The sequence below is a fragment of the Corvus kubaryi genome, unplaced genomic scaffold, assembly GCF_017639235.1.
Source record: "Corvus kubaryi isolate FWS band 111438036 unplaced genomic scaffold, C.kubaryi_AGA036_p1.0 37353, whole genome shotgun sequence".
Taxonomy (NCBI): Eukaryota; Metazoa; Chordata; class Aves; order Passeriformes; family Corvidae; genus Corvus; species Corvus kubaryi.
The window spans coordinates 4,291,808-4,316,111 of NW_024581115.1; the positions used below are offsets into that span (position 1 = coordinate 4,291,808).

At 48.9% G+C, this 24,304-nt stretch overlaps 1 protein-coding gene across 5 annotated transcripts; it reads right to left on the bottom strand.

Moving 5' to 3' along the window:
• Positions 1-3,844: 3,844 nt before the first annotated feature.
• Positions 3,845-22,539, bottom strand: ST6GALNAC1 (ST6 N-acetylgalactosaminide alpha-2,6-sialyltransferase 1). 5 transcript variants are annotated; one of them, XM_042032638.1, is made up of 12 exons: positions 22,478-22,539; positions 20,550-20,745; positions 19,737-19,832; positions 14,085-18,189; positions 10,507-11,137; positions 8,726-8,894; positions 8,362-8,533; positions 7,862-8,000; positions 7,394-7,497; positions 6,726-6,815; positions 5,405-5,504; positions 3,845-5,012 (listed from the first exon to the last, which is right to left on the bottom strand). In XM_042032638.1, the coding sequence occupies exons 4-12, from the start codon at positions 14,213-14,215 to the stop codon at positions 4,842-4,844; spliced, it is 1,707 nt and encodes a 568-aa protein (XP_041888572.1). In that variant the 5' UTR covers positions 14,216-18,189; positions 19,737-19,832; positions 20,550-20,745; positions 22,478-22,539; the 3' UTR covers positions 3,845-4,841. The 5 variants fall into 5 exon arrangements, with proteins under 5 accessions (XP_041888572.1, XP_041888573.1, XP_041888571.1 ...); XM_042032639.1 differs by lacking the exon at positions 22,478-22,539 and having other exon boundaries at positions 14,085-16,032; positions 20,550-20,798; XM_042032637.1 differs by lacking the exon at positions 22,478-22,539 and having other exon boundaries at positions 20,550-20,798.
• Between the last annotated feature and the right edge of the window lie 1,765 nt (positions 22,540-24,304).

Genomic DNA, 24,304 nt, shown 5'->3' on the forward strand with positions numbered 1-24,304 from the left:
TTGCCAGCTCTGGACCAAGCAGAGCAGATGTGGGCTGATCCCCCAGTCCCGGAGGTCTGCTCAAAGCCACATGTCCCTGGGGTCAGGCCAGGCTCTGTCCCCAAAGCTGGGGGGAGGGGACACCATGTTTGAGTGTGGGTGGGTGACCCAGCCCCTTGTCCACCCACCTGTGTGGTCCTATCTGACACTGCACGGCTGCCATGGGGGGGATGGAGGGAGTCTTGGCACATCCCCAGGACTCAGAAAGTGTCTTCCCAGAATTTACCAGCCCAAGGGCTGACCAGGCCAAGCTGGGAAAGCCCTGCAGCACCCAAGGTCCTGTTGCTCAGCCTTGCAGAGGAGCCCTGCTGCACCCCCTGGAGCTGTTTACTTGCAGGTCCCTGCTCCAGCCCCTGGAGCTGAGGGCTCCTGGCAGCTCAGCTGGTGCTTTTTGCACAACAAAGCCATGGGCTGCTCCTTTATCTTGTTCTCCCTCCCCTATTATCAATAGTTTTTCTGGTCCAACTGGATTTACCTGCTACCACATCCCCAGGAAAGAGAGAAGGTCGACACAGCGGAGAACCTCTCACCCTCTGCCCCCAAGGCCTGCTCCAAACCTCTCAGCAACTGAGGAACATAAACAGCACCTGCTAAGTCCCCAGCACAGAGCTTTTTGTGCTGACCTGGAGCAGGCACATACCTCTGCCACACTCCCACAGCATCCAGCCAGCCACAGAAGCTCGAGAGTAACATATCCAGAGGGAGCACCTCCATGCTGGGAAGCTGGGTGCTGTTATCCAGCTCTGGCTGCTCTGTGCCTCAGTTTCTTGCCTGGGAAGGAAAGAGACAGGAGTGACAATATGGATGTGCCACCATGACACAAGGCTGCCTTGGAGCCGTGTGTGGTACACACAGTATCTCCCTCCAGCACCTGGCTGGGTTTGGGGTTGGCTGCCACCTCTAGAAGGTACCTTGAACCCCAGGACATGGTGCAGAGCCCACCTTGTCCCTGCTCCTGGTAAGGCCAAACCCAAACAGGATCCTGAGAGCAGGGCTGGACTGACCAGGAGCAGGGTAGAGATGGGCTCTGCACCACTCGCTTGTACCCAAGATGCATCCCTGTCCCCCAGCAGGTCCATGTCTGCTTCCTCCTGCTTCATCCCCAGCCGAGGAGCTGTGTGAACACACAGCAGGACAGGGTGGTCTCTGCTTCTGCTGTACAGGTGAGCAGTCACACTGAAAGAGGGAAGAAGTGGAAATGAAGCAAAAAATTTGAAGCCCTGCCAGAAAGTTGACACCATGAGAGTTTCTGGGTGGCAAGTGGTTTTGGTTTCTGCAACCTGGTGGGGAATATTTAAAGGCTGTTAACTCTTGGGGAACTCCAGGAGATATCTGGCACAGCTGTAACAACAGTTCATGGTACTTGCCAAGAGCTTTTGAAAAAAGCTGGGCTGACAAAACAGCAACTTCTGGACATGCTGAAGCACAGTGGTGGATTTATCCCCCAAATAAACGTCTTCGTTGAAATCCTCCAGCCCCCAGAGCTCCTGGCTGGCACTGGGTATTGTGTCTGTGCAGGAGGAGGAGTTGCTGTGTCTGAGCACCCCTCAGGATGTCAGACCTGATCCCACCATCAGTCCCTCTGCTTGTGCTGCCTTCAGCTCCGTGCCATGCTGCAGGAGCAGAGGCCACACCTTTGCACACACCTTGTGACTGCAAGGTACCAAACCTCTGCTCCATGTGTCCCTACACACCCCAGGGAGCCCCCAGGCCATAAATTGCCGGCACCTGCAGGGCTGTGCCCAGCAGCGGGACACGTTGGCAGATCAGGATGCGCCAGACCCGGCACAATGACAGATCCCTGAACAGGAGCTGCCACCTGGTGGCACAGGGACAATCTTGATGTCGTGCCAGCCATGGAGACCTGGATTTTGGGGTGGCCCTGCACCATGGCACTGGCTCTGCCCAGCGGCACTGAGCAGGCTGGGGCTACTGCGGCACAGCCCGGCAGCGCTGCTTTCACCCTGGGGCACTGACCCTGCTGGGAGCTTGCCCAGTCCTGAGTCCTGGCTCTTGCCAAGCATGTTCCAGCTGTAGCTGCTCTCCACAGGCTTCGTTCCATTAGTTTTTGCCAGGCTGGAAGCTGGCCGGGAAATGCCACCTCCAACCCCGCTCAACTTCCTGTGGCCACTCCAGACCCGATGCCACGAGATCAGGTGGCTCTGGTGAGGCACAGCTGGACTTGTGCTCCAGGGGATGTGTCCCAGTGTGTGCCACACCTCTGCCAGCCCCCAGTGGGATGGGATGCCTTGATGCAGGGGGGGCAGAAGCAGAGTGAGGAGGTGAGGGGGACCATCAGGTCAGAGTCGCTTTCCTGGGATCAGAAAGGATGTGGCTTTTAGCTTGCTGGGAAACTCCAGACCACAGCAAAGGCCCTTCTCCAGCCAAGATTATCCCTGATAACATCAAACTTTGTCAGCTGTGTTGAGAGAAAAGCCTGGAGGGAACAGGCTCTGGGGAGAGCCTCCTGGGAAATTTCTTTCCCTTGACTCTGGGAAGCCTCAGCACTGGGGAAAAGCGTGGGCTGGGAGCTGTCAGCCCATCCCCAAAGCCTCCTCACCCACTGGGGAATCCTTGCTCAGTGGGACTCAGCCCCTTCCTGCTTCCCAAAGGATAGGGAAACAAAAGAGGAGGAGGGGGAAGGGAAAGGTCTAAGAGAAACTTCTTCCAACTTCTCGGGAAGAGAAAAGCTCTATTCAGGCAGGAAGAATACCCGGTGGAGCTGGTCACTAAGCAACCCACAGCAATGTGGTACAGCCTGAGGGACAGGCAAGGAACAAAACTGCCTCATTGTCCACCCACAGCCCATCAGAGAGAGCCTCGAGGGCCTGGGGACAGGGGACACCCCCAGGGACACCTGGGGACAGGGTGCACAGCCACCACGAGGGGCTGAGACGCCCAGCAGAACCAGAGCTCCTGGGTGCAGGAGTTTCTCCTCAGGCAGCTCTGGATGGTGACCAGCCTCACTCAAGCTTCCCTGTTTGCTGCTCAGGAAAGATTTCTGGTGTGCTCCAAAGCCCGTCAGGGCTCCATCATTCCCCACAGAGGCACAGTGCATTTCGGACAACTCCCTGCTCCCACTGACTCGTGGGAGGGCTCATATGGGCAGAGCAGCCAGGCACAGGCTAGACCCTCTCCAGAGAAGCTGAATTCTGCATTTAGATTCTCAGTGTGGGGGGCTGTCCTTCACAAACAAGCTCAGTGAGACATGAGAAATTGCCCAGCCTCTCTGCAGCACAAGGAAAAAGGGACAAAGGAAATCAAGCCTGACGAACCCTGCTGACAGTCCCTGCTGAAATGCCTTCCTGGGAGCCCACAGAGCCCCTGGAGATGCTGCTGCTCCCAACAAAAATGCTGCCGAAATAGAAAAACACAACCAAAGCAGGTCCAGTGAGTGTGCAGCTGGTTAATCCCAGGGAGATGCACTGGACCTGCTGGGACACTGGAGGTGGCTTTTTGCCTGTGTAGTGTCATGGGGGAAACATCCAGCCCTTCATGCATTTGCCTTGAGCATCTGATATACTTGGAGAGCAGTTGCTGGGACAAGGACAAACTTGCCAGGTGCTCACCCACTTCCTCAGGGAGGTGTTTGGCCAGTGGTGATCCCTGTCCTGCAACAGCAAGGTGAATAGGTGGGAGATGCTCAGGTGTGTCCACACAAGCTGCAGAGCTTCTCCAGGTGGAGGTAATCTCATTACCCCTCAGTCCTGCCCTTTCCTGGCTTTGTCATCTGCTGTATCTCAGCCTTTAAAGCATCAGTTCTGGGCGCACTAAATAACCACAACCCACAGGGCTGCATGAAAGATCAGCTTGGCCAAAGCAGTGCCATTTATTTCATTTACAAAACCCCTTCCAGGAGGCCAACACACCCCAGGTTTGCCGGCTGCAACTGGACCCCCCTCAGCCCCGTGGGGGACAGGCACTTCAGCCAGCAGCAGGGACAGATAGCATCCATCCCTGGACTTGGAGAGCTCCCACCTCTCCTGGCAATAGGACAAACACAGTGCTCTGGGCACAGCTGAGAGCCAAGCACGACGAAGTTCAGCTACGCAAGGACTTGGCACATCAGGTCCATGCCACAAAATTCACATTTTGTGCAGCCAGGGGAGCCCTGGGGCAAGAGGCACCAGGTACAGAAGGTCTGCTGCACCATGGAGAGCAGCTACCTGCCCTTGAGTTGATGGCAGTGCTCCTTCAGAAGTGTCGTAACAAGGCCACACCAGGAAGCAGAAGTGAAACTCATTCTCTCTCAGATTAGTCACCTGGAAGTGTCCAGTCCATCCTTTTTATCTGCAGGGAGCAGAGGGAGAGCAGCCCCCACAGAAATTAAATCAACCTGAGACAGGCTCTGTGTCCACCTCCATCCTTTCCAGCTCCTCAGGGAGTTTGTTTAGACAATACCCACATCCAAAATGGGCATTGCTAATGGAGAGAATCCACCCAGAAAAGTAGCTCCAGCCTGAGGAGCATCTCCTTGCAAAGAGAGAAAACCTGGATTAAACAAAGGACACTGGACCATATCCATCCTGGATTCTGCTCTCCTAATACCCATGACTACAACAATCAGCAAGAGTCAGATGGGACTTTGTTGGCACGCTGCATTTTCTTGTTGGTCTTCAGATCTGCAGCATTCAGACATCTGTTGAAGTGTTGTGAAATAACAGAGGTGCTGAAGGAGGGAAATGTCTTTGTGGGGATGAAATGTACCTGGCAGTCCAGAGCTAACCTTGGCTCTGGGGGTTCTCTTCTGTTCCCAGTGAGGTATTGTTGAGATTTCCCAGGCAATGGCCCTTGCCACACAGTCAGGATCTCTGGTAAAGCTTCATGATATTCTCATCATGAAGCCTTTTCCACACCTGCTTCTCCAGGTTGAAGTCATGGTTAATGTAGAAAATCAGACGCTTCCACTCCTTGTCATAGTAGTGATCCGAGTACTTCTCGTGCCCCTCTGTGATGTAGCCATAGGCACTGACCTGGGAAAGATGCAGGGGTACCAGGGATAGAGGGAACAGGTGAAATACAGGACACAGCTCCCAAACAGGGAGTGAGCACAGGACAGAGATGCCAGTTGGGGCTTCTCTGGTGGCGCTGTGTGGGGGTCCAGAAGGACCAGACTGTGAGCACTGGCTCCAGAGATGCTGCTGTCCCCTCACTGCCTTCCTGGGAGATCACATGCTCTAGGTCACAGCAGGCTTCACCACCCCTGTGGGAGCTACTTTGGGGCTGTTTCTCATCTTCAGTCTGCTCCTCCACAGCTGACAGAAGCCCATATACTCTCGAGGCAGATAGCAGCCACCCCTGCTCTCCTCTGTCCCACGTTCCCACTTCCAGACAGCTCTGGGTGCAAGAATCACCCTGCCCTTACCCGGTCACAGAGGTGGAGGGCAGTCAGCAGCAGGAAGGCCCCTGTTGTGGGTCTGTACAGCCTCCAGTAGTGCTTTTCCAAATTTTTAGACTTTAAAAACCTGCAGCAGGAGAGAAGAAAGCACTGAGGAGTTGCTGGCTGTGGTGTTTCAAGCAGGGCACACCTTATCCCCCTGTGGCCCATGTGGCAACTTCCTTCCTTGCAGCAGCTTGGGGCCATATGAGGCATTTCAGAGAAGCCACGAGTATGCCCAGAACTCTCCACCACCTGCACTGCGACCTAGTCCCAACTCTGCCCCAGCTTTGTGGAAGTGGCAGGTCTTGAGGCAGTGGGGATAAAGAGCGGATGGATTAAAGGATCTCGTAGGTTAAAGCCCACTACTGTTAATTCTGTCCTTTGCTTTGCAGTGCAGAGGTGGCTTTGAAGCTCCCTGGTATATCCTGCTCCCCCATCCACATCTAGGAGTGAAACGAGACATAGGGAAGGTGCAGAGGAGCATCACAAAACCTGCCAGGAGCTGCACTGTGTTATGCCAGGAGTTGTTAGGAAAGTAGGAGTAAACACTGGGAAAAAATAGCATGGAGTCCTCTTGGCCTTGGAAAGGACCCAAGTCAGAGCGGGGACGGCAGAGCGGGCAGGGAGCGCCGGCCATCTGGCTCCAGGGAAGGCAGCAGCTCTCAAGGAGACTGAAGGGTAAAGGCAGCCAAAGCAGGACACAACAGGAGCTCTTGTTCCTCCATCTCTTGGTCATGTGTGGCCCACGATGGGCAGATCTCGTGGTGACCGTGGCTGTCAGGCTTCTGAAAAGGGTTGGAGAGGCACGGAAGAGCAGCAGCCAGGCTAGGCAAAGGGGATGCTGAAGAAGGGCCCATTGTTGCACTTGACGGCACAACCAACTTCCTGAGTCTAGAAGCAATCTCTGGAGAGAAGGTCTGTTACAGAGCCTTCCTCCAAGGCTAATGGGGAACATGAAAGGCTGGTCCTGAACTAGAGATCGACTATTCTGGCACTTCAGCAACATTCTTCCTACACCTAAAGTTGCAACTGGCCCTGGCTCTCTTTTGGATGCAGAAAACCAAACTGTCTGATGGCAGTTGCTTCTCCAGCTCACAGATTCTGGATGTTTACCCACCACTAGCATCCCACTGCAGCACCACAGAGAGTTTCAGTTGAGATCATGCTGCTGATGCCTATCCCCAGGCTGCTGGTGTGGCTGAACTGTGGTTACAAGGGAGGAAGCTGGGAGGAGAGGCCAGAGACAGAGAGAGATGGTTCTGGCCAGGAAAAACAAGCCCATTAGAGCACAAAACCCTCAGCTCACCTGTTTTTCATGTATCTGAGGAAATCAGGGTGAACCACCAGGTATTTGTCCATTGTGAAATCTTTATCGAATTTCTGCCGGGGCTTCTGCCTAAGGACAGGAATGGGGAGACTCAGGACAAGCTCCTACACCTCATCACAGCTGGAAAGGATCAGCCCTGATGCACTTGGTGTACTTGGTGCTAAGAGAAGAACCACAAGCACTGTGAAGATATTCTGTAACATTTCCCACATCATGACAAAGCCTCCATAGCCTGTGTGCATTGCAGAGGAAGAGATCAGGGAGGAGAGGCAACAATAGGAGACAGGAATATCAAAAGCATGTGTTTGTATAGGTAAAAATTGGTGAAACCAGGCCTTCATCCATGAGCAGGCAACACCAGACCAGCCAGCAGCATGTCTTCATCCCCAAAAGCCACAAAGCTTTCTCTAAGCTCTAGCCACACATCATTGAAATCAGCTACCTCTGGGAAGGAGGTGTATTGACTACAGCAGTGCCCAGAGCTGCGGAGGAAATGAGAGATTGCATGCAAGTCTGCCAGGGGAGGGAGGCTTTACCCTGCCTTTACCCTGGCCTGGTGCTCCTCAAGGCTAAGCACTGTGGACAGGAAAAGAGCACAACAGAGAGTTCCTCACTGGAGGAGTAGAGGGGACTATAGTTGGTTTTACCCGCTGAGGTTCAAGAATCCTTTCCTCATGTCCTTGTTGAACAGAAGAGCATCCAGCCACTCATAGTCTCTCGCTCCCTCCAGGAAGTGAATGTATCTGACATGCTAAGAAAACAAGTGAGCATTAGTGAACAGCACTTGTTAAAAAATGCAAGCAGGCATCTTGGCTCGCTGAGTTTCTCAGACACACATCTTCAGTCTGCAGCTCTCAAATGGCCCACAGCAGCAGAATGGAGATAACATCTGATGTGCAGCTCCTTCTACATGCCACAAGGCTGGGGTGGCACTGACACAACCTGCCACTGCAAACACTCACTCTGAGCCAAGGCAGTGCAGGTTCCCTCACTGAGGGTAATGCTAAAGGGCTGGCTCGGCCCCTTTGCTCCTCATGGCAAAAGCAGAACTGAAGGTCACAGTCAAACAGCATCCTGTCAAAGCTGTGCATGCACACAGCAGGGACCTCACTTACTTTTTCCTGTGGGATGTTGCTGAACCCTCTGCGTCCCAAGATCTGAAGAGAGGAAACCAGGGAGTAGGCTGTGAATCCATAAAAGGAGGTTTTTGTTCCCACATCTTTTTCATAACCCTTGATTACAGCTCCGCTCACCCTGGCCAAGGAAATCAGAAGAGCAGAGTTAGGTGACGACTGAAACCCCTCACACGTACATTCCTAATAGGAAAAGACAGTGTTAGCCTGGAGGAAGGGAAGACTAGGCCCATTCTGATTGCCACCTTGATCTGCAGGAGAGCCCCTGCTGTGGAGATGGCTCTTTATGGCTCATTTGTGAACACAGGCTTTGGATATTTAGTAATTTTCCAATTACTTTTGGACTTGTTAACTCCTGCCGTCCATCATTTTGGCACTTGGGAATGAGTGGAATACTAGAAGAGATGAAGTGGTCCAGCCACAATTAGGGGCTAGCCACAATAAGCTAGCTGTGCATCTTCTGAGAGTGAAGCCTGCCTTACCTGAAGACGTAGTCATGGGAGTCAATCTCTTGGCCCATCCCAGAGTTATTCAGTATCCCTCCATTCCCCACGACAGCACAGCTGATACATGTGGGCACACTGCTGTCACGGTTGGCCAGGAGCAGCTGCTGGTGGGGATTTGGGGGCAGCAGGGATATGACCTCCTTTACCACTGTGAAGCAAACACAGTGGTGAGTTATCAAGAGCCTTTGGGATGGACACAGTGAAACCACCAGAGTTTCCACCATGAGATCCTCCTAGACTGATGCCTTGATGGGGAGATGCTGCAAACCTCCAGCTACTCAGCATAAGGTTCCTGTTAGGAGTCTGAAAGTCCCATCCTGACAAGCCCTGAGTGACTCACATGAATAATTCAGGTCCATGAAGCCATAGGGGGGTATAAAATGCTCCAGGCGGCTCCATTCACTGTCACTGAAGTATCTCTTGTCTATGAAGAGTGTGATGTTGGGCAGGAAAAGATCCCGCAGCCAGTCAGACTTGGCAGCCCTGGCCCTCACTGATTCAGAGCAGGTCTTGAAAAACAAAAAGGAAACAATAATGACTGATGAGCAGAGCTGATAAACCTGACTGAGTGCCAGTGCTTGTGTGCCTGTGTGTGACAGGACCAGAAATACCAAAACTCCAGTGGTACCTCATCCATCCCCCTCAGCATCCCCATCACCAGGAACATGAAGCACAATTTTAGCACTACATCCATAACTAGCTGGCGAAAAGTCACCTACAAGGGAGCCAGGATGACTCCAAGTCTCTGAGACTTTCCTCTTCAGAACAACAGGCCTGTCATGCTTAAATGTTTTATTGGCTTTGGGCCTCATTAACTGATGCAAATTAACATTTGTAATAGGTCTAACCTAAATGTATCAAATAAGGCTGTTTGCATTAAGAATGTGCTACAATAATATATATATCTAGTATAAAAAGCAGTCCCTGTTGGCAGCACACATCACAAGGTCCTAGGAGTGCACCCAAGGAAACACTGAGGAACATATGAAATCAGATCACCATTGCCACTCTCTTTAAGGGTAAGAAAAAATTTGCAAAACTTGTTCAATGTCATAAATAAATCAGTGAAATGTGGAGCTGAGGAGGAAATCCAAGCCAGCTTATCCTACAAGAGGAGTCTCACTGCAGCTGGTGAGAGTGAGGCTGTGTGTGCAGGTGGAAAGCAAACAGCTCCACTACACCGAATTTTCTGCTGAGTCTATTTGGGCTCTACTTTTTTAGACACCTTCCCCAAACATCTCCTGAAAGACAAAATAGAAGATCAAGTGGACCCTCATTCCCAGCTCAAATCCCCAGCAATGGCTGCATTGCCAAAGACTTGCTAAGTGCTCCATGGCTGAGCTGGGCTCTCTGCAGTGGATGAGGATGACAACCCTGCCACAGCCTGAGGAGACAGCCCTCATTCTGCCTGTCACCACAGGAGCACACTGAGGACAACATCGTCAACGGTTTCATGGTGGCATCATTTCACCACAGTACATTTCATGTCCAGAAACAGGGACATTCCCTTCCTGCCCAAGCAGGTACTGTCCAAGGCTCGGTACTTCTTGTGCCTCCAGAGCTAGACTGGATCAGTACCAGAGGAACCAGGGAAAACTCTGAAAAGTAGGAAATTAAGGAGGGCGCAGTGCTTCTAGTGACTCCCTCTCTCTGCAGAATTACAGATCAGGTTTGGGAGTGAAACACAACATGTGAGAAGGTGACCCACCAGTTCCAAGCCTTCCAGAAACAGGGGTGCCAGGGAAAATTGCTCTGGGTGAGCTTTACAAAGAGTTACCAGCATAGGATGGGCGACAGAGACAGTATGAGACACCACAACCTGTCCCATCTGCTTGCTGAGAACTTTGCTGTAGTTTACTACTTTCCTAAAGGCCCTGTTCCTGGACACTAGTAATTATGAGATGCTCAAATTTAATTAACCTGAGTCTTCATGTGAATGCAGATGTTGTTTATAGAGGTCTTCCTGTTTGGGTCCCACCAGCATCTGCATATACCAATGGGTGACCTACCAGCTCTGAAATCATCCTCAACTGCAAAGGGCACACATGCCCAGGGGCCAGCAGACAAGGATGTCAATGGGGAGGCACCATTCTTGATGACCACCCACACCATCCCACCTACCGAGGGTGGGGATGAGTTATCCAGCAGGTACTTGTCCTCGAAATCCCACCGCGGCTCAGATGTGAAGTTAGCAGCGCTCAGTTTCCTCTTTTGTGTCACTGCAGCAGCCTGAGAAGTAGGTTTTACACTTCTCATTGATGCAGGAGGCTCTTTGGGTTTTGCTTGGTCTTTGGATGTGTTGCTCTCATGCGCTCCCTTCACCCCAGAGGATGGTTTCACTGTTGCCTTCTTGCCTCCGTCCTCCCTGGGAAGTGGTTTCACTGTTGTCTTTTCCTTAGCTTCTTCCACCCGTGGAGCTGGCCTCATTGTTGTTTTCCCCTTGTTTCCCTGCACCATAGGGGTTGTTCTCACTGTTGTCTTCTTGATTCCCTCCAATTGGGGTGAGGGTTTCACAGCCATGTTCTCCTTTGCTTCCGTAACCCTGGTAACTGGTTTCATCGTTTCCTTCTGCTCCTCCTTTCCTTTCCATCTTGATGTCTTCTCTACCACATCTTTGAGTCTTGTGATGTGTCCTCCCAAAGCCTTTTCTAAAATGCTCCCAGAGTTCCCATTATCAGAATAGTTTAAGCCCTGTTGCTCTTGGGTGTCCATTTGTTGCGTCTCTGGGGCATGTTGGGAAACGTTCAATTTCCTGAATGCAACCAAAAGAAAAGCAGACACATCACACACACTTTCCACTTAACACTGAACACCCTTCAGCCCATTTCTAGTGCTCTTGACTCTGAGCCTCTCTCCGTGCTTTAGAGCAATTTCATTTTGAACTTTGCCAAAATGTTATTTAACTTCCTACACCATTCTAGCCTGAATACTGCTTATCTCCCCACTAGGCAAATCCCAGAGGCACACACACTCCTCTCCTCAGCACTTGGCACATGAAACATTCACACTGGCAATAACAGCCAACCAGTACAGCCCAGCTTTGCCACGCACAGGGCAGGCCCCCTGGCAATGTCCCCAGAGCACTGCGGGAGTGGTTTGGAGATCCTGGGCTCAGGACATGGCACACACCATGGAGGCAGCCATCTGCCTCCCTCCTCTGCCAGCAGAGCCCTGTGCTTCAGCAACAGAGCATGAAGATCTTCCAGAATCAGGAAGGGAAGTCTAAGAAGAAATGAAACTCACTCCTTTACCCTACATCACCTCTTGAGCTTTTGGAGCCATAGGGCACTTCTTTCTCTCCTCCTCTGCCTTAGGTAATGCAAGGGCAGCACACAGCGCTCACCAGGCACTCGTGTCTGAAGGCAGTGAAGCTATTAAAATGCAAAATCTCTACATTTTCAGCACTTGCCTCTAACATTGCAGCTGCCCTGATTCAAAGGCACAGGCAGGTACAAGGTCATCACAGGAGGACACATCTGCCAACAGCAGAAGAGCCACCTGCAACAAGACCAGGCTGAAATCCAGCAAAAAAAAAATCAAGGCAGAAGTGGTGGGGGTTTGTCCTAAACATTCCCTCTTCTCTGCACATGGCTGGAGGGTAGAACAGGAAAAGAGAAGGTGAACAATATCTGCAGCTGAGCTTTTATGTACAGAAAAGCAGCATGGTTGTGGCAGTCTGATTCCACACTCACGTTCAGCCTTTCCATGACGCACTTGTTTCAGAACGCTGTGGATCACTTCTGAAGTGATAAATGGGGAAAAAAGCACTTCTGAAGATAACAGGCTGCAGATAGCAGCTCGGTTGCTGCTGAAATTTCATGGATGTCATACCACTCTGGAAGTGTTCAGGAAATTATCGACTAAGGAGGCTTTAAAAAACCATTTCATATCAGATAAATACGCAAACCTTTGCAAGGCTAAAAAAGAGAGGTTGTAGCAAATGGCCTATCAGCTCTCCCTCTCTCATAATCATTAGCCAGTTTCAACCAAGTGTGCAGCGTGTGCTTTCCATCATAGTGCTTCATGTATAAACTTGTGTTACTGTTTACTGCCCAATAGGAGGAAGGATTTTATATGGACACTCTAAACAAAAAGAAATTTGGTAAGGTAGCTCAGGCAAATCTTAAATCCCTTGGTGAATTTCTGTTGTATTTTTAAGATGATGTTTAAAACTTTGAGATTAAAGGGCAGAGAACAAATGAAACAGGACAGTATGAGAAACCATCCCCCCTCCAGTCTTGTCCTAGGTGCTGTCTTGCAGGGCAGATTCCACTCCAGCCTATTACACTTTAAATTCAAATGCTGTGCCAGAGACCAAAGTGTAAAACCGAGGGCTCTCCACATCCCAAAGCTTGTGCCCTGCAGTCAGGCCCACATGGCCAGGCACTCATGCTTACACAGGACCCCGCTCTCCTGACCAGCATTTTAAATCCAGACAAATGGTCAAAGCAGCTCAGTGAATTTCAGGCTCTAGAGTCCAGCTGGCAAACAACTGCAGAAGCTCAATGACATTTACTGTCATTTCCCTCCCCTTTCACAAAGCCCAAGGACAAATAGAGGATAAAGCCATGAAAATGCTGCTCTGTGTATTCTACGTGACATACAAGGTACAGAAATAGAACTGCCACACAGACAACCACACACAGCTCATACCTTGTTGTGTTTTATTTAAGTTGTATAAACACAGGCATTTCCATTCTCTGAAACTACAGCAGAAGAAAACGGCTTCAAGCAGTGGATATGGAGAGTCACTTCTTGTTCCAACTCTGCCACTGATGGGCTCTGGGATCAAGGACAACTCACTTCATTTCTCTACATCTCCTCCTTCTCTCCTTCCCTCCTGCTTCCCTTGGGCAAGTTCCAACCTCTCCAAATTCATAGCTGTCCTCAAAGTGTGGTCTCAAGCTGCTAGAGCTGAGCTGGACTCAAGGCACCTCCAGAAGAGCCGCAGATGTTCCTAGCCCCACTCCTCCTGCCTGCCCCCACAGCATCAGCCCAGACATCCAGCTGAGAACCAACCCAGACAAGCCAAGCCAGATGAGCTCACTGGGAGAGCTGGGACCAAATGAGGATGGTGGGGAGGCTAGGGAGTGGTGCTTCCTACACACAGAAGCAACACATCCACGAGCCATACCTGTACTGGGAAGGGCTCAGGTGTCTGCAGGGCTCATGCAAAGAGAAGTGCTCCCTGCCAGTGATGCTGGAGACATTTCACTGCAATTCCCTCCACACCCATTCCTGTAGGATCTCCTTGACCATTTATATAAAATAGATATCCATATCATGTCTACATGACATTGGTGTTCCAGTATGCAGCGTATTTGTGTTAGGAATCAGCTGCTGAACTTGCCATAAATTCAAAGCCATCCCACCAAATTCACTGTCCAGCAATGCAGTCTGGATTACGGCTGAATAAGGTCCTTCTGGGAGCCAACAGGAAAAGGAAATACTACGTAGTGCCAAAGTATGAAAACAGGTAGAATTAGTGAAGCAAAAGCTGCTCTAGACAGCTACCAAAGGATGCCCTGGAAAACAGTGAGCCAAGAGAAGCAGGTTTTTGACTGTGGATCTTCCAACACCATACTCTGCTAAAGTAAAGCGGTCACCTAAATCAGATCAGAAGGGTAAAAAAGAGAGAGACAGAGAGAGAAAGTGAGCACAAACACCCAAACTAAGCCACAGAGAAACAGGTCCCTTACCTGAGAAACTTTGTCTTCGCCAAGTCAAACAAGGAGCTGTAATTGGCAACGAAGAGGCAAAACTGTATTACAACAATGAGGCAAATCAGGGCGTTGGCAATTTTTGGGAGCCTTATGCTGAAACAGCGCATGGTGAGATATCCGTGATTGTCAGAGGCTCTGCTGCCGCTGCCCAGGGGCGCTCGCCAGGCACTGCCTCACCAAGGAGTGTGGAAGGACTGGGCTGGTCTTCCCTCTGGATTTCCCTATAACAACGTGCACACCCTGTCTCCCAGCATTCCCAGACATTCTGCACACAGATCCAATTTCTCAGGCATCAGTTTTGTACTGTTCCTGGCTATCGCCAGAAACTTATTTAACAAAGAGTAGGGAAAGGAATGCTTTTTACTGCAAACAATGGAAGTTACTTGCATTTTCCTGAATGATGTAAATCTGCCCTAAAAAAGGAAACGCTTAATCTCTAACCCGGTACACGTATCACTGGGAACACATGTGAACTACAGAAGTGGCCATAGTTACAATCCAAGAAGCTTTCAAACCACCACCTGCCCAAAATTTTAGACATAACCATAAACATGTATTCTTCATGCAGTAATTGCTTGCAGCTCCAATCCAGAAGCAATTGCTGCCCCCCAAAAGCTGATGGCTAGATACACATCCATTATACCTTGTGGTTGGTTTGAAACAAATCAAAGTAAGACTTGGTGCAAATCCACCACAGAAAAGAGGAGTTTGTGTTATGATAATTTCCAGTCAGTGTGAAATCAATCTCTGGCAATCCAGAGTACATCACTCCAGCAGCAGAGGGAAAGATTTGCAGAGATGGACACCACAGCCAGAGAAAAGTTTATCTCTACCAGAGATGCAGTTTTACAGCAAAGGGCTATTTTAACTTTTTAAGTTGTTAAATATTAACAACTTAATTGTTCAAAGGGAGAAAGTTCAAGGGGAGATGGCCATATTGTTCCTTATGCATAGGCTGCTTTTGTACAGCTCTTATAAAAAAATGAAGCTCAGATATAAAAAAAGCTTTTGCTGACAGTATCTCAAATCTCAGAAGCACTCACACTGTTACTGAATACCAGAGAACTGAAGGTGCCTGTTTTATGTCACAGGAAAGCCAGTCAACAGGTTTCACAACCACAAGACTTTTTTTGTTAATAGGGTCCCAAAGGGTGATTCTGGAGGCAGGAAACATTTTCCTTCAATCTACTCCATGTAACATTGCTGTGAAACCAAGAGTCACAAGGGATACAAAAATTCCTACCAGCAGAAAATACGGATTTCCTTGCTTTTAAGAACTGCGCTGATGCTTGTGGAGAACTCGTCTGTAGCACTCTCTGTTCAGGAAGGATTGTGCTTGGGGGAATATCCAAATTTCTGGCAAGCACATTAGCCAAAAGCAGGCTTGCTATGCAAAACACAGCTTTTCACCTTCTTGGTGTAAGAAAAGAAAACCTCACCCCCCCTGTCAGAATACTGACTTTCACTTCCTCAGAGCATCGTTTCTTCATCATCCACCCCCACTGCTGAGATCAGTCTGTCAGAACTGAGGCAGCCAGGCTGGTTTGCTCAAACATGAGGTCAGATTGGGAAAGGGGGATGTATTGGAACTCTCCAGGGATGACCTGGTGAAAACTGAGGCCAAGAGCAGAGGTGGTCTCTTAAACAGCTCTATAAGAAGTAAGATTCTTGGGATGCACAGGGCTCCCAGCCCACAGGCAGGAAAATACAAAGCAAAGACTGCACAATGCACAGGGCCTGGCCTCTCAAGGGCCACAGCATCCTTTTCCAAATGCATGTTCCTCTGGAGTCCTACCTGCAATCGCACCTGCAATCCCAGGAGATGCTGCTTCTCTTACGGTATAGAGACTCTGAGCCCAGCACTGCTGGGGTGTCCAGTTCTCAGCATCAATGCCCACAGCAGAAATTCTTCTATTCTTCAGTACTGTAAAAACAAGATGACTTTTTTGTTTAAGCAAACTGCACCTGGGATCATCAAGTGAAGATGGTTATCTGTCAGCACTTTTTGATCTCAAATAGGCCATTTAATTCCACATCCACTTCACTACATCCTTAATTACATCCTGGACACATAAAAGGCAGATTTGCCTGGTTTTGTTTTTTTTTCTGTTTAATTCATAAACAAACTTGACTGCCAATAGATATTACACTGTGTGTGTTGAGGGTGTCAGCTGGAGTTAGAACTATACCATAAATTTATCTGTGTGCATATTCTTCACAAGGCCGTGTATCAAATCTTGTTTACTTGCCTGTGCCCTTTGTGCTTTCCACTCTCCCGTGTCTCTGGCCTACAGAACAGGACATCACAAGATGTGCTCTAAGAACAGAACTGTTTTACAAATTGATCTGTCTTTGCTGCAGGATAAACTTGTCTTTCAGTGATGTCTACAATCTACCAAAACCAGTATTTGACTGGAAGCCAGTGGAATAAAGCTGCTAAAGAAGCTGGGGATGTTTGGACATGTTCACAGTATTATTTGATGATATAAGAACTGAGTTATAAGTGGGGGAGAAAAAGAATGACATTGTCTGCAGCATGCAGCTGCTCAGTGGTCATGCCTGGGGGCCAGCAAACTCTTGGCTTGGCAACCTTAGGTTCTTGTTTTCCCCTCCCTGTTCAGCAGTCATCTTCAGAAGCAGATGCTTTCAGGCTGGGATCTGGAGGGGAAGAAATTACAAAAGCAACCTCTGCACAGCTGTTTGTCTTGCTTTCACAAATAACACTGATAGCCCAGAAACTCCCAAGCTTGCCATAATTCCACACTCTTTGGCCATTTTTCAGCTAGTTCCTTCCCTTCTGCACCAAATCTTCTCTCAAAAACTAACCAAGCACCAGAGACAACAGCATTTGTTGAAGCAAAGCTCCCACATTTTCGACCTGCAAGAATACCCAGAGTTCTGTCACAGAGCAAAGCCCCAGAAAACTGTGCCAGGAGTGAGGGAACAGCTTAGTGAGCCGACTGTTCTGTGTTCTCCATGGGCTGAAATGCCCCAGGAGGGAAAGACACAATGGTTTTGATGGTGGAATGAGCAAGTGGCTGCTCAGTGTCCACACAGCAGAGCTGCAGAGAGTGCAAACCCTGTCAGGTTTTCCTCAGCGCTCATTTGTGTGCTCGGTGTCCAGCCCCACCCAGCTTATGCCCCCATAAAGAAACTGCCTTGGATCTGTGTAGGAACAGCAGATGACATGGGTCCAACCTAGAATATTTCCCCCTCTCCCACTTGGTAATGGGACCATGGGCAGGTTCCTCCAGCCAGTGCCCACACACCATGGAATGTCCTTGCCTGGAGCAATCACTGGGAGATGGGGTGTAAGTGCTCTGAATCTGGCCCAATTACAGGCTCTGGTCACTGGAACTTGTTTTAGATCTTTCTGTAAGCACAGTTCCCTATGGCCACAGCTCTGGATGATAATTAACCTCCCTGAACAGAGAGGAGCAGACCAAATCTGCCATCACATAGCCTTTCTGCTCCTCAAGCTCTTCACATTCACCCCATCCCACTGAAATGCTCTGCTCCCAGCATTCCTTCCTCAGACACACAATGCTGAGAAGACTGATGAGCCTCTTCATTTGAGAGAATTTTTAAAAACCACAGAAAAATACACTCCCAGCAACAATGGCTGGAAGCGTCAGCTGGAGTTACACAGGCTGGAAAGAACCAGGGATCCTTTATCCAAATGCCTCCTTCAGCAGCCTTTTGTCTGTGCCATCTCAGCAGGAAGCCTAACACATCACCCCAGAGCTGACAGACAGAGAGACAAACTGACACCACTTCAGGGGTAAGATGGATTGTGGAGTTTTTCCTCCCCTTTAAAAATCTGTTTGATGGAAAGGAAGAAAAAATTATGTTCCTTGACTGGGAATCCTTCAGAGAGCTGGTCCCCCAAGGAGCAGGGCAGCACTGCAGACAGGTGAAGAGGTACTTTATTAAGCTCATGGCTAGTTGGCCTCCCATCAGAAAAGCAGCCTCTCCACGTCCTGTCCCTGACAGCTGCCAGGAATAGGAACATTCAAGGACTCTCCACTGCTCCAGAGAAAGAAACACAAGAATCACAAAGCCCAAATTCCTCTCTGTACCCCTGGCAAAAAAAAAAAAAAAATGCAGGCATATTATTTCAGCATGTCACATCTGGCAGCAAAATCCAGGCCCTGCACAGATACGAATTACAGAACCACATCTCTGTGTGGATCTACTAATTTTAGAGCCAGAAGTGAAACATGTCTTGGTAAAGGTCTTCCCCATGCTCTTCCCATTGACTTAACATCAGAAACTATCCCTCTTGACATCTCTGGCAGGACAAATGTGCCATTTGGCATCCTTTGGGGTGAAAAGTGCTGCAGGGAATGCAAGATGTAAGCCTGCTTCTTGAGTGGTATAAATCATCCTGTTCCTGTCTTACACTTGGGAAAATGTGGCCTCACAGTGCTTTCCTCTCTGTTCCTGACTGACAGGAGCATCAGAGAAGTGCAGTCACATTTTTAGCTGCAAGAGTAGAACAGCCACAGGATCCTACGAGGACCTGCTGGAAATCAGATGCTTCTTTTCCCTTCTCTCCCTTTTGTGTATTGTCTTCTCTGTAACAGTTCTTCTCCTGCTTTATTTAGATACATACCTGGGGCTACTGATCTCCATCCTTCTCCTGTTAAATTGACAGAGGCTTTTGTCAGCCATGGAGAAGAGGGAATTCTTTGCCACAGCAGATGCACACCACCTATCAACCTCATACTTGGAAATCCCCAGGCAAAGTAATTGCTGGGAAGGTGAGCAGAACTGTGCTATTGGAGTGGAAATGTGAGATCCTGGTGCTCAGGATGGGCCACACATTCTCTCCTGATTCCCTAGGAGCTGCTTAGCATCTGTTCAATCCGGGTTTGTCTCAAAGATTCCAGGAAGGACACCTCTGTTGCAGTCTCAGCCAGAGCCAAGAGGATGAGCCAGCCTGTTTCTACTAATGATGTGCAATGACATTCCTCATTCCCTCTGTGAGCTGAACTTGCAAAGGATGGAGAAGGCAGGACATGGACTTCCACGGAGAATTCTGGCAGGAAATACACTGAGTGTGTTTGTTCCCAGCTCTGCAGCTTGCACCTCAAACCTTGGGTCCCCACTTGCAGTTACCAAAGGAGAATGATCAGGCCTACAACAGAAAGAGTCTAAGCTGCGTTGCTTACACACGATGTCAAATTTGGGTGCCATTACCACGCCATGATTCCAAGCAGATATCAGCTGGGTCCTGTCTATCTTTCAGTGCTTGAGCTTTCCCTCCCTCTCCCTAAGCAACCTCCACCACTGCATCACACTCTGCTGATACCCTTTGCTCCACACCACCTGGCAGCCTGCTCAGTATCTAAGTTCGTATTTACTCCCTGATATTGTAACCATAAGTAAACACAAACTCAGTTAACTAAAGTAACATCTTAAATGCATAAAACAATCAAGAGCAAGAAGACACATTGCTCTGTATTAAAATGAGAACTATGAAAAGTTATTCTGCTGGTTGTTTAACTGCGTGTGCTATCTGTGAAACCATATGGTAAAGTGCTCTGAGCATCACTGAGAAATAACAAGCCCTTGGGCTTATAAACTTTGTGTAATTTACCCTAAACCACTTGCAAATTATCTTACTGTGGGTCCTTCAGTTGATGTTGAAAGGCAGTCCTGGCTGCGAGGAGGATGAGGAGCCATCCTACTGCATCAAACCCTTTTCCAGACAGAAGACCTCTGAAATAAACAGAAAGGAGACAGAGCAGTAAAGGCAGTTAATCACATCAAAATTTAACCAGGATGGTGCCAACAGTTCTGCTTTTGCCCAAGACTACATGGGTAACTTTTTGCTTTCAGCTTTATCTGTCAGCTTTTATCTTTTGTGACTCCACCACAACATCCTCAGAGCCCTGATGGCTGAAGCCACCAGGCTCCAACAGCCCACAAGTCAAAGGTGAAGGATTTATTTGGCCACTGTCAAAATATTTCACCATTGTTCAGGAGACCAGTCTATTAAAAACATGTTGATACGTCAAGTACCCTACAAACACATTAAAATAACTGCACTGTTTAATGGATGGAAGTTCATATACAATTTGATTTGAGAATTAGCTTTATCTCACATCTACAGAATGCAGATCATCTGTTCCTCTTCCAAGATATATAGGTGGCATCTTAATTGTGGAATTTCCCATGGTTTGCTACCTAATGTAACCAGGAAAAAGAACTTCCTGTCATGTGGTTAGTCTTTGGGTTTTGTGTTATCCTGTTGTGCTGGTTTGGACAAATTTGGAGGAAAAATATCCTCTGATAGAAGGCAGGTTACAACCACCCCTTCCCTACCAGGTTCGGGGAAAAAGACATTTTCCTTGGAGGAAAGTGAAAGAGATAAAACTATTTATTTAACAAACACATGGGAAAAGGATAATGATGCTAAATAATAAAACCTCTCACCGTGGAGAGAGACCTGGGGAAATTTCAGTCCTTCTGTAGATGTAATCTCTCTCCTCCTCCTCGTTGCTGGGTCATGGGCCCACCTCCAGGGCCTTGGTGGGAAATTCCCCCGATGTGTTCTGATGTTGAAACAGTCCAGAAGAGAAGAAGGGAAAAACCGAAGTTCCAGGAAAACATAGTTCAACTCTCCATCTCCCTGAGGAGAAAAGGAGCCGAAAGCTGGGTGAAAAGCAAGCAGGGTGCTTCCTCTGCTCTTGCTACTGCAGCAGGAGAACACAGAGGAGTGTGTGTCTTGAACAACTGTTTTGAAAAGTTCGTTGTTTTTTTTCCTCTCCCCCCTCTCAGGCTCAGTTTAAAGGCACAGAAAGGCACAAAATTAATCTCTGGGCATAGAGCAGAGATAGGGGATACACATCATAAAGTCACCCCAAGATACCTGTGAAACAATTTATTCTCTAGGGCTTGCAGCTGAATTGAAAGTCAGTTTCCCTAGAAGGCCACTTCCTTGAATTGTTTACTGTTCCCTGTAGAATACTGTATTCAGCCAGCCTTGTGCTTCTCTTAATACCAGAATTTGACAAGGTCTGGCCTTACAACTTCAAGTAAACAAGAAGCCTGCAGTTCCATTTATCAGTGCATGCTTCATCGAAAAGGACTTGGTGGTCACCAAGACTACCAGGGCTTCCTGCAGGCCAAACTGAGACACATTCATGCCTGCAGACACTTGGTCACCAGTTTTATTAACCTGGTTTGACTCAGAGCAAAGCACAGGTGATCAAATTTTGTTTCAACACTGCAACTGGCAAGTGGAATTGATACCTAGAGAAGAGATAAGCAGAACTGGCAAACACATCACCCTTACACCATCCCTTCCTACATGCACCTAAACTTGATGGTTAATAACTATGCTAAGTGACTGTTGACTCTCAGAACCCCAGCCAGCTTTTTCTCCAAAAGCAGGTAAACAGGGCTATTTTTGTCCTGTTTTGTGCTCACAAGGACAAAGATCTCCTGTCCTCTGGTTGGTTTGTTTAGAGAAAGAAGGTTTGTACAAGGGGGTCTTGGATAACACCACATGCTGATGACCCCAAAGTTGCTGGGACAGAACCCTGCCATTACCATCACCACATGCTCTCCTACCTCACAACAACGTGGTGGATCAGTCCTGGGCTCCCAGATCCCAACCCCAAGGATGTGCATGTCTGTGCCCCCACGAACATTGACACAGTCACTTCTGCTCAGCTGAGTCAGCCACTCTCTGTGCAGAGAACAGGATAAAGCCCACACCATTTTGAGGCTCTCTGCCTCATTTCTTGTTGCAGAAAGGTGAGCGGGGACATCAGCCCCATCATCACGGGCTTGTCAGTACAAATATCACCAAACTGTCATGCACGATGGAGATCACTCCTGGGTGCAGTATATCCATGTACAAACAAGGATAATCTACCCTTTAGGAAGAAAACATTTGCCACAAAAGGCCATAGGAAGAGCTGGCTGGCAAAGACAGACTTTTGTCATAAAGCAGCCTGGGAGTGGACACCTGTGTAAAGAATAAACGTTCTGGATGCAGGTCCAACATCTTCTCTGCCTGAGCACTCAAACATTTAAAGAACAGGCTGCTCTAGTGTGGATCCCTCACAAGGTCATGTGCTCCTCTCTCACGTGCTCCATGAGCACGGGCTCCTCTCTCCACAGATCCGCATGTCCCTGCCAGGATCCTGCTCCAGTTCAGGCTTCCCACAGCCTTCTTTCAGGCATCCCCCTGCTCCAGTGTGGGCTCCTGCAGGGGCTGCAGGTGGATCTCTGCACCCACATGAACCTCCATGGGCTGCAGGGGCACAGCTGCTTCACCATGCTCTGCACCATGGGCTGCAGAGGGACCTCACTCCGGTGCCTGCAGCACCTCCTCCCCCTCCTTCTCCACTGACCTTGGCATCTGCAGAGTTGTTTCTCTCACATACTCCGATCCCTCTCTTCTCTGAGTGCAATTACCTCTGTGCAGTAATTTTTATTCCCTTTTAACTATGTTACCACAGAGGTGTTCCTGCCATCACTGATTGGTTGGCACTGGACAGTGGCAGGTCCATTCTGGAACCAGCTGGCATTGGCTCTGCTGGACATGGAAGAAACTTCTGGCAGCTTCTCACAGAAGCCACCCCTGCCACCAAAACCTGGCCACGCAAACCCAACACAACCCACAAGGATCACCAAGTGCAACTCCTGGCCCTGCACAGGACAGCTCCAGAAATCCCACCCTGTGCCTGAAATCGTTGTCCAAACACCGCTTGAGCTCTGTCAGCTTTGGGGCTGTGACCACTTCCCTGAGGAGCCCATTTCCCACCTCAGCTGTGCTGGCAGCAGTTTTTAAAAAGCAAAGGAGGTGTGTAGGACAGACTGCAATTTCCTCAGGAAATTTAGGGAACCATCCCATCAACCCACTCACAGCACTGCCAATTTAACGGTGCCACTGTAGGGCTATTGAAACTGTCATAGTCTACAAACAAAATGAGGCCCAACACTGTTGAACAAGCTGTTCATGGGCAGCTTGAAAACAGGTAGAAGATAACCCTCCCCCAAAAAAACAAGTTTTCACAATGCCTCTGCTCCTATCTCAAGGTCACTGGGTTCAGACACAGAAGCACTCCCCTTCTTCACTAAGGTCATACAGCTCTTTCCTGCCACAAGGACATGAGGCACAGGAAACCTTTACTGCAGGACAAAACCACAGCCCACAGAGGAGAAAGAACTGGCAAACCCAACCTAAAATTTTCATGTAGTGCTGCCTGAAATAGAAGTCTTCTTGCTCATGCCGAAAGTCAAACTTCACCACTCCAAAGTTGATTTAAGTGCGTGGGTGTGAAAATTTCGGCATAGTCTGTACAGAGGAAAGCTGGGGTTTCTATTTTCTCCATTTGGTTTCTGCTGGTCTTTCTACTGCTGCTGTGCAGATAACACCCTGTGTAACTCATCCACAGGCTTCACATCACAGTGGAAAAACAAACAGAACAAAGAGCATGGAAGAGGAACAGAGAATATCTGCTCAGACCCTTTAAAACTGAAGTACATAAACAAACAGAGAGGAGAACTTCTGACAAAAAGCCAAAACAGACAGAAAGTTCAGAAATCAACAGGTATGAGTCTCCCTCTCAGCCATTCTGACCACATCTTGGAAGTATTCAGAAACTGTAACTCTTCCATTTTAGCTCTAACTTTTAATAAAGAGTCAGATGCTGGGACAAGCCTGAGCAGTCAATCATTCCATCTCCTTGCAAATGTTTCCCCAGGCAGTCTGGTTTATCCCTCCAGTCCCATCTTCACTAAGTCCCTCTTCCCACCAAAGGTCACAGTCATCTCCATTAGCTGCTGGGCTATGTTTCTCCTCCAAAGTTAAACAGCTGGATTTTTCAGTGGTCCTTGCTGACATGGAATGACATGCTCCACATAAACAGAGGAGCAGCTAAAGGGAATTCAGGGTGACAGGAGGAATTAAAAAGATCCTGTGCTTCAGTAGGGAACCACTACTGTTTTCAAACAGGTTACAGTAAGATGATAATTTAAAGCATGAATCTGATGCTGTTATTCATCTGAGGTCAAGACTTGCTTCACATACGAACCACTGGCATCTCAGAGTCAGACACTCCCTCTGCTGACCTCTGCTTTCCCCCATGTTGGGAGCAGCCAGTCTCTGTTAGGCACATCCTGCACACAACCCGGACACCAGCTCTTGCTTAGCTCACCACAGCTGCTGCAGGGAG

Coding starts and splice junctions, on each gene's coding strand:
- ST6GALNAC1 (XM_042032638.1), bottom strand. CDS start 14,215: ATGCGCTGTTTCAGCATAAGGCTCCCAAAAATTGCCAACGCCCTGATT. Junction 8,534..8,725: donor CATGGACCTGAATTATTCAT/GTGAGTCACTCA, acceptor TTTGCTTCACAG/TGGTAAAGGAGGTCATATCC. Junction 6,816..7,393: donor GGATTCTTGAACCTCAGCGG/GTAAAACCAACT, acceptor TCCTGTCCTTAG/GCAGAAGCCCCGGCAGAAAT.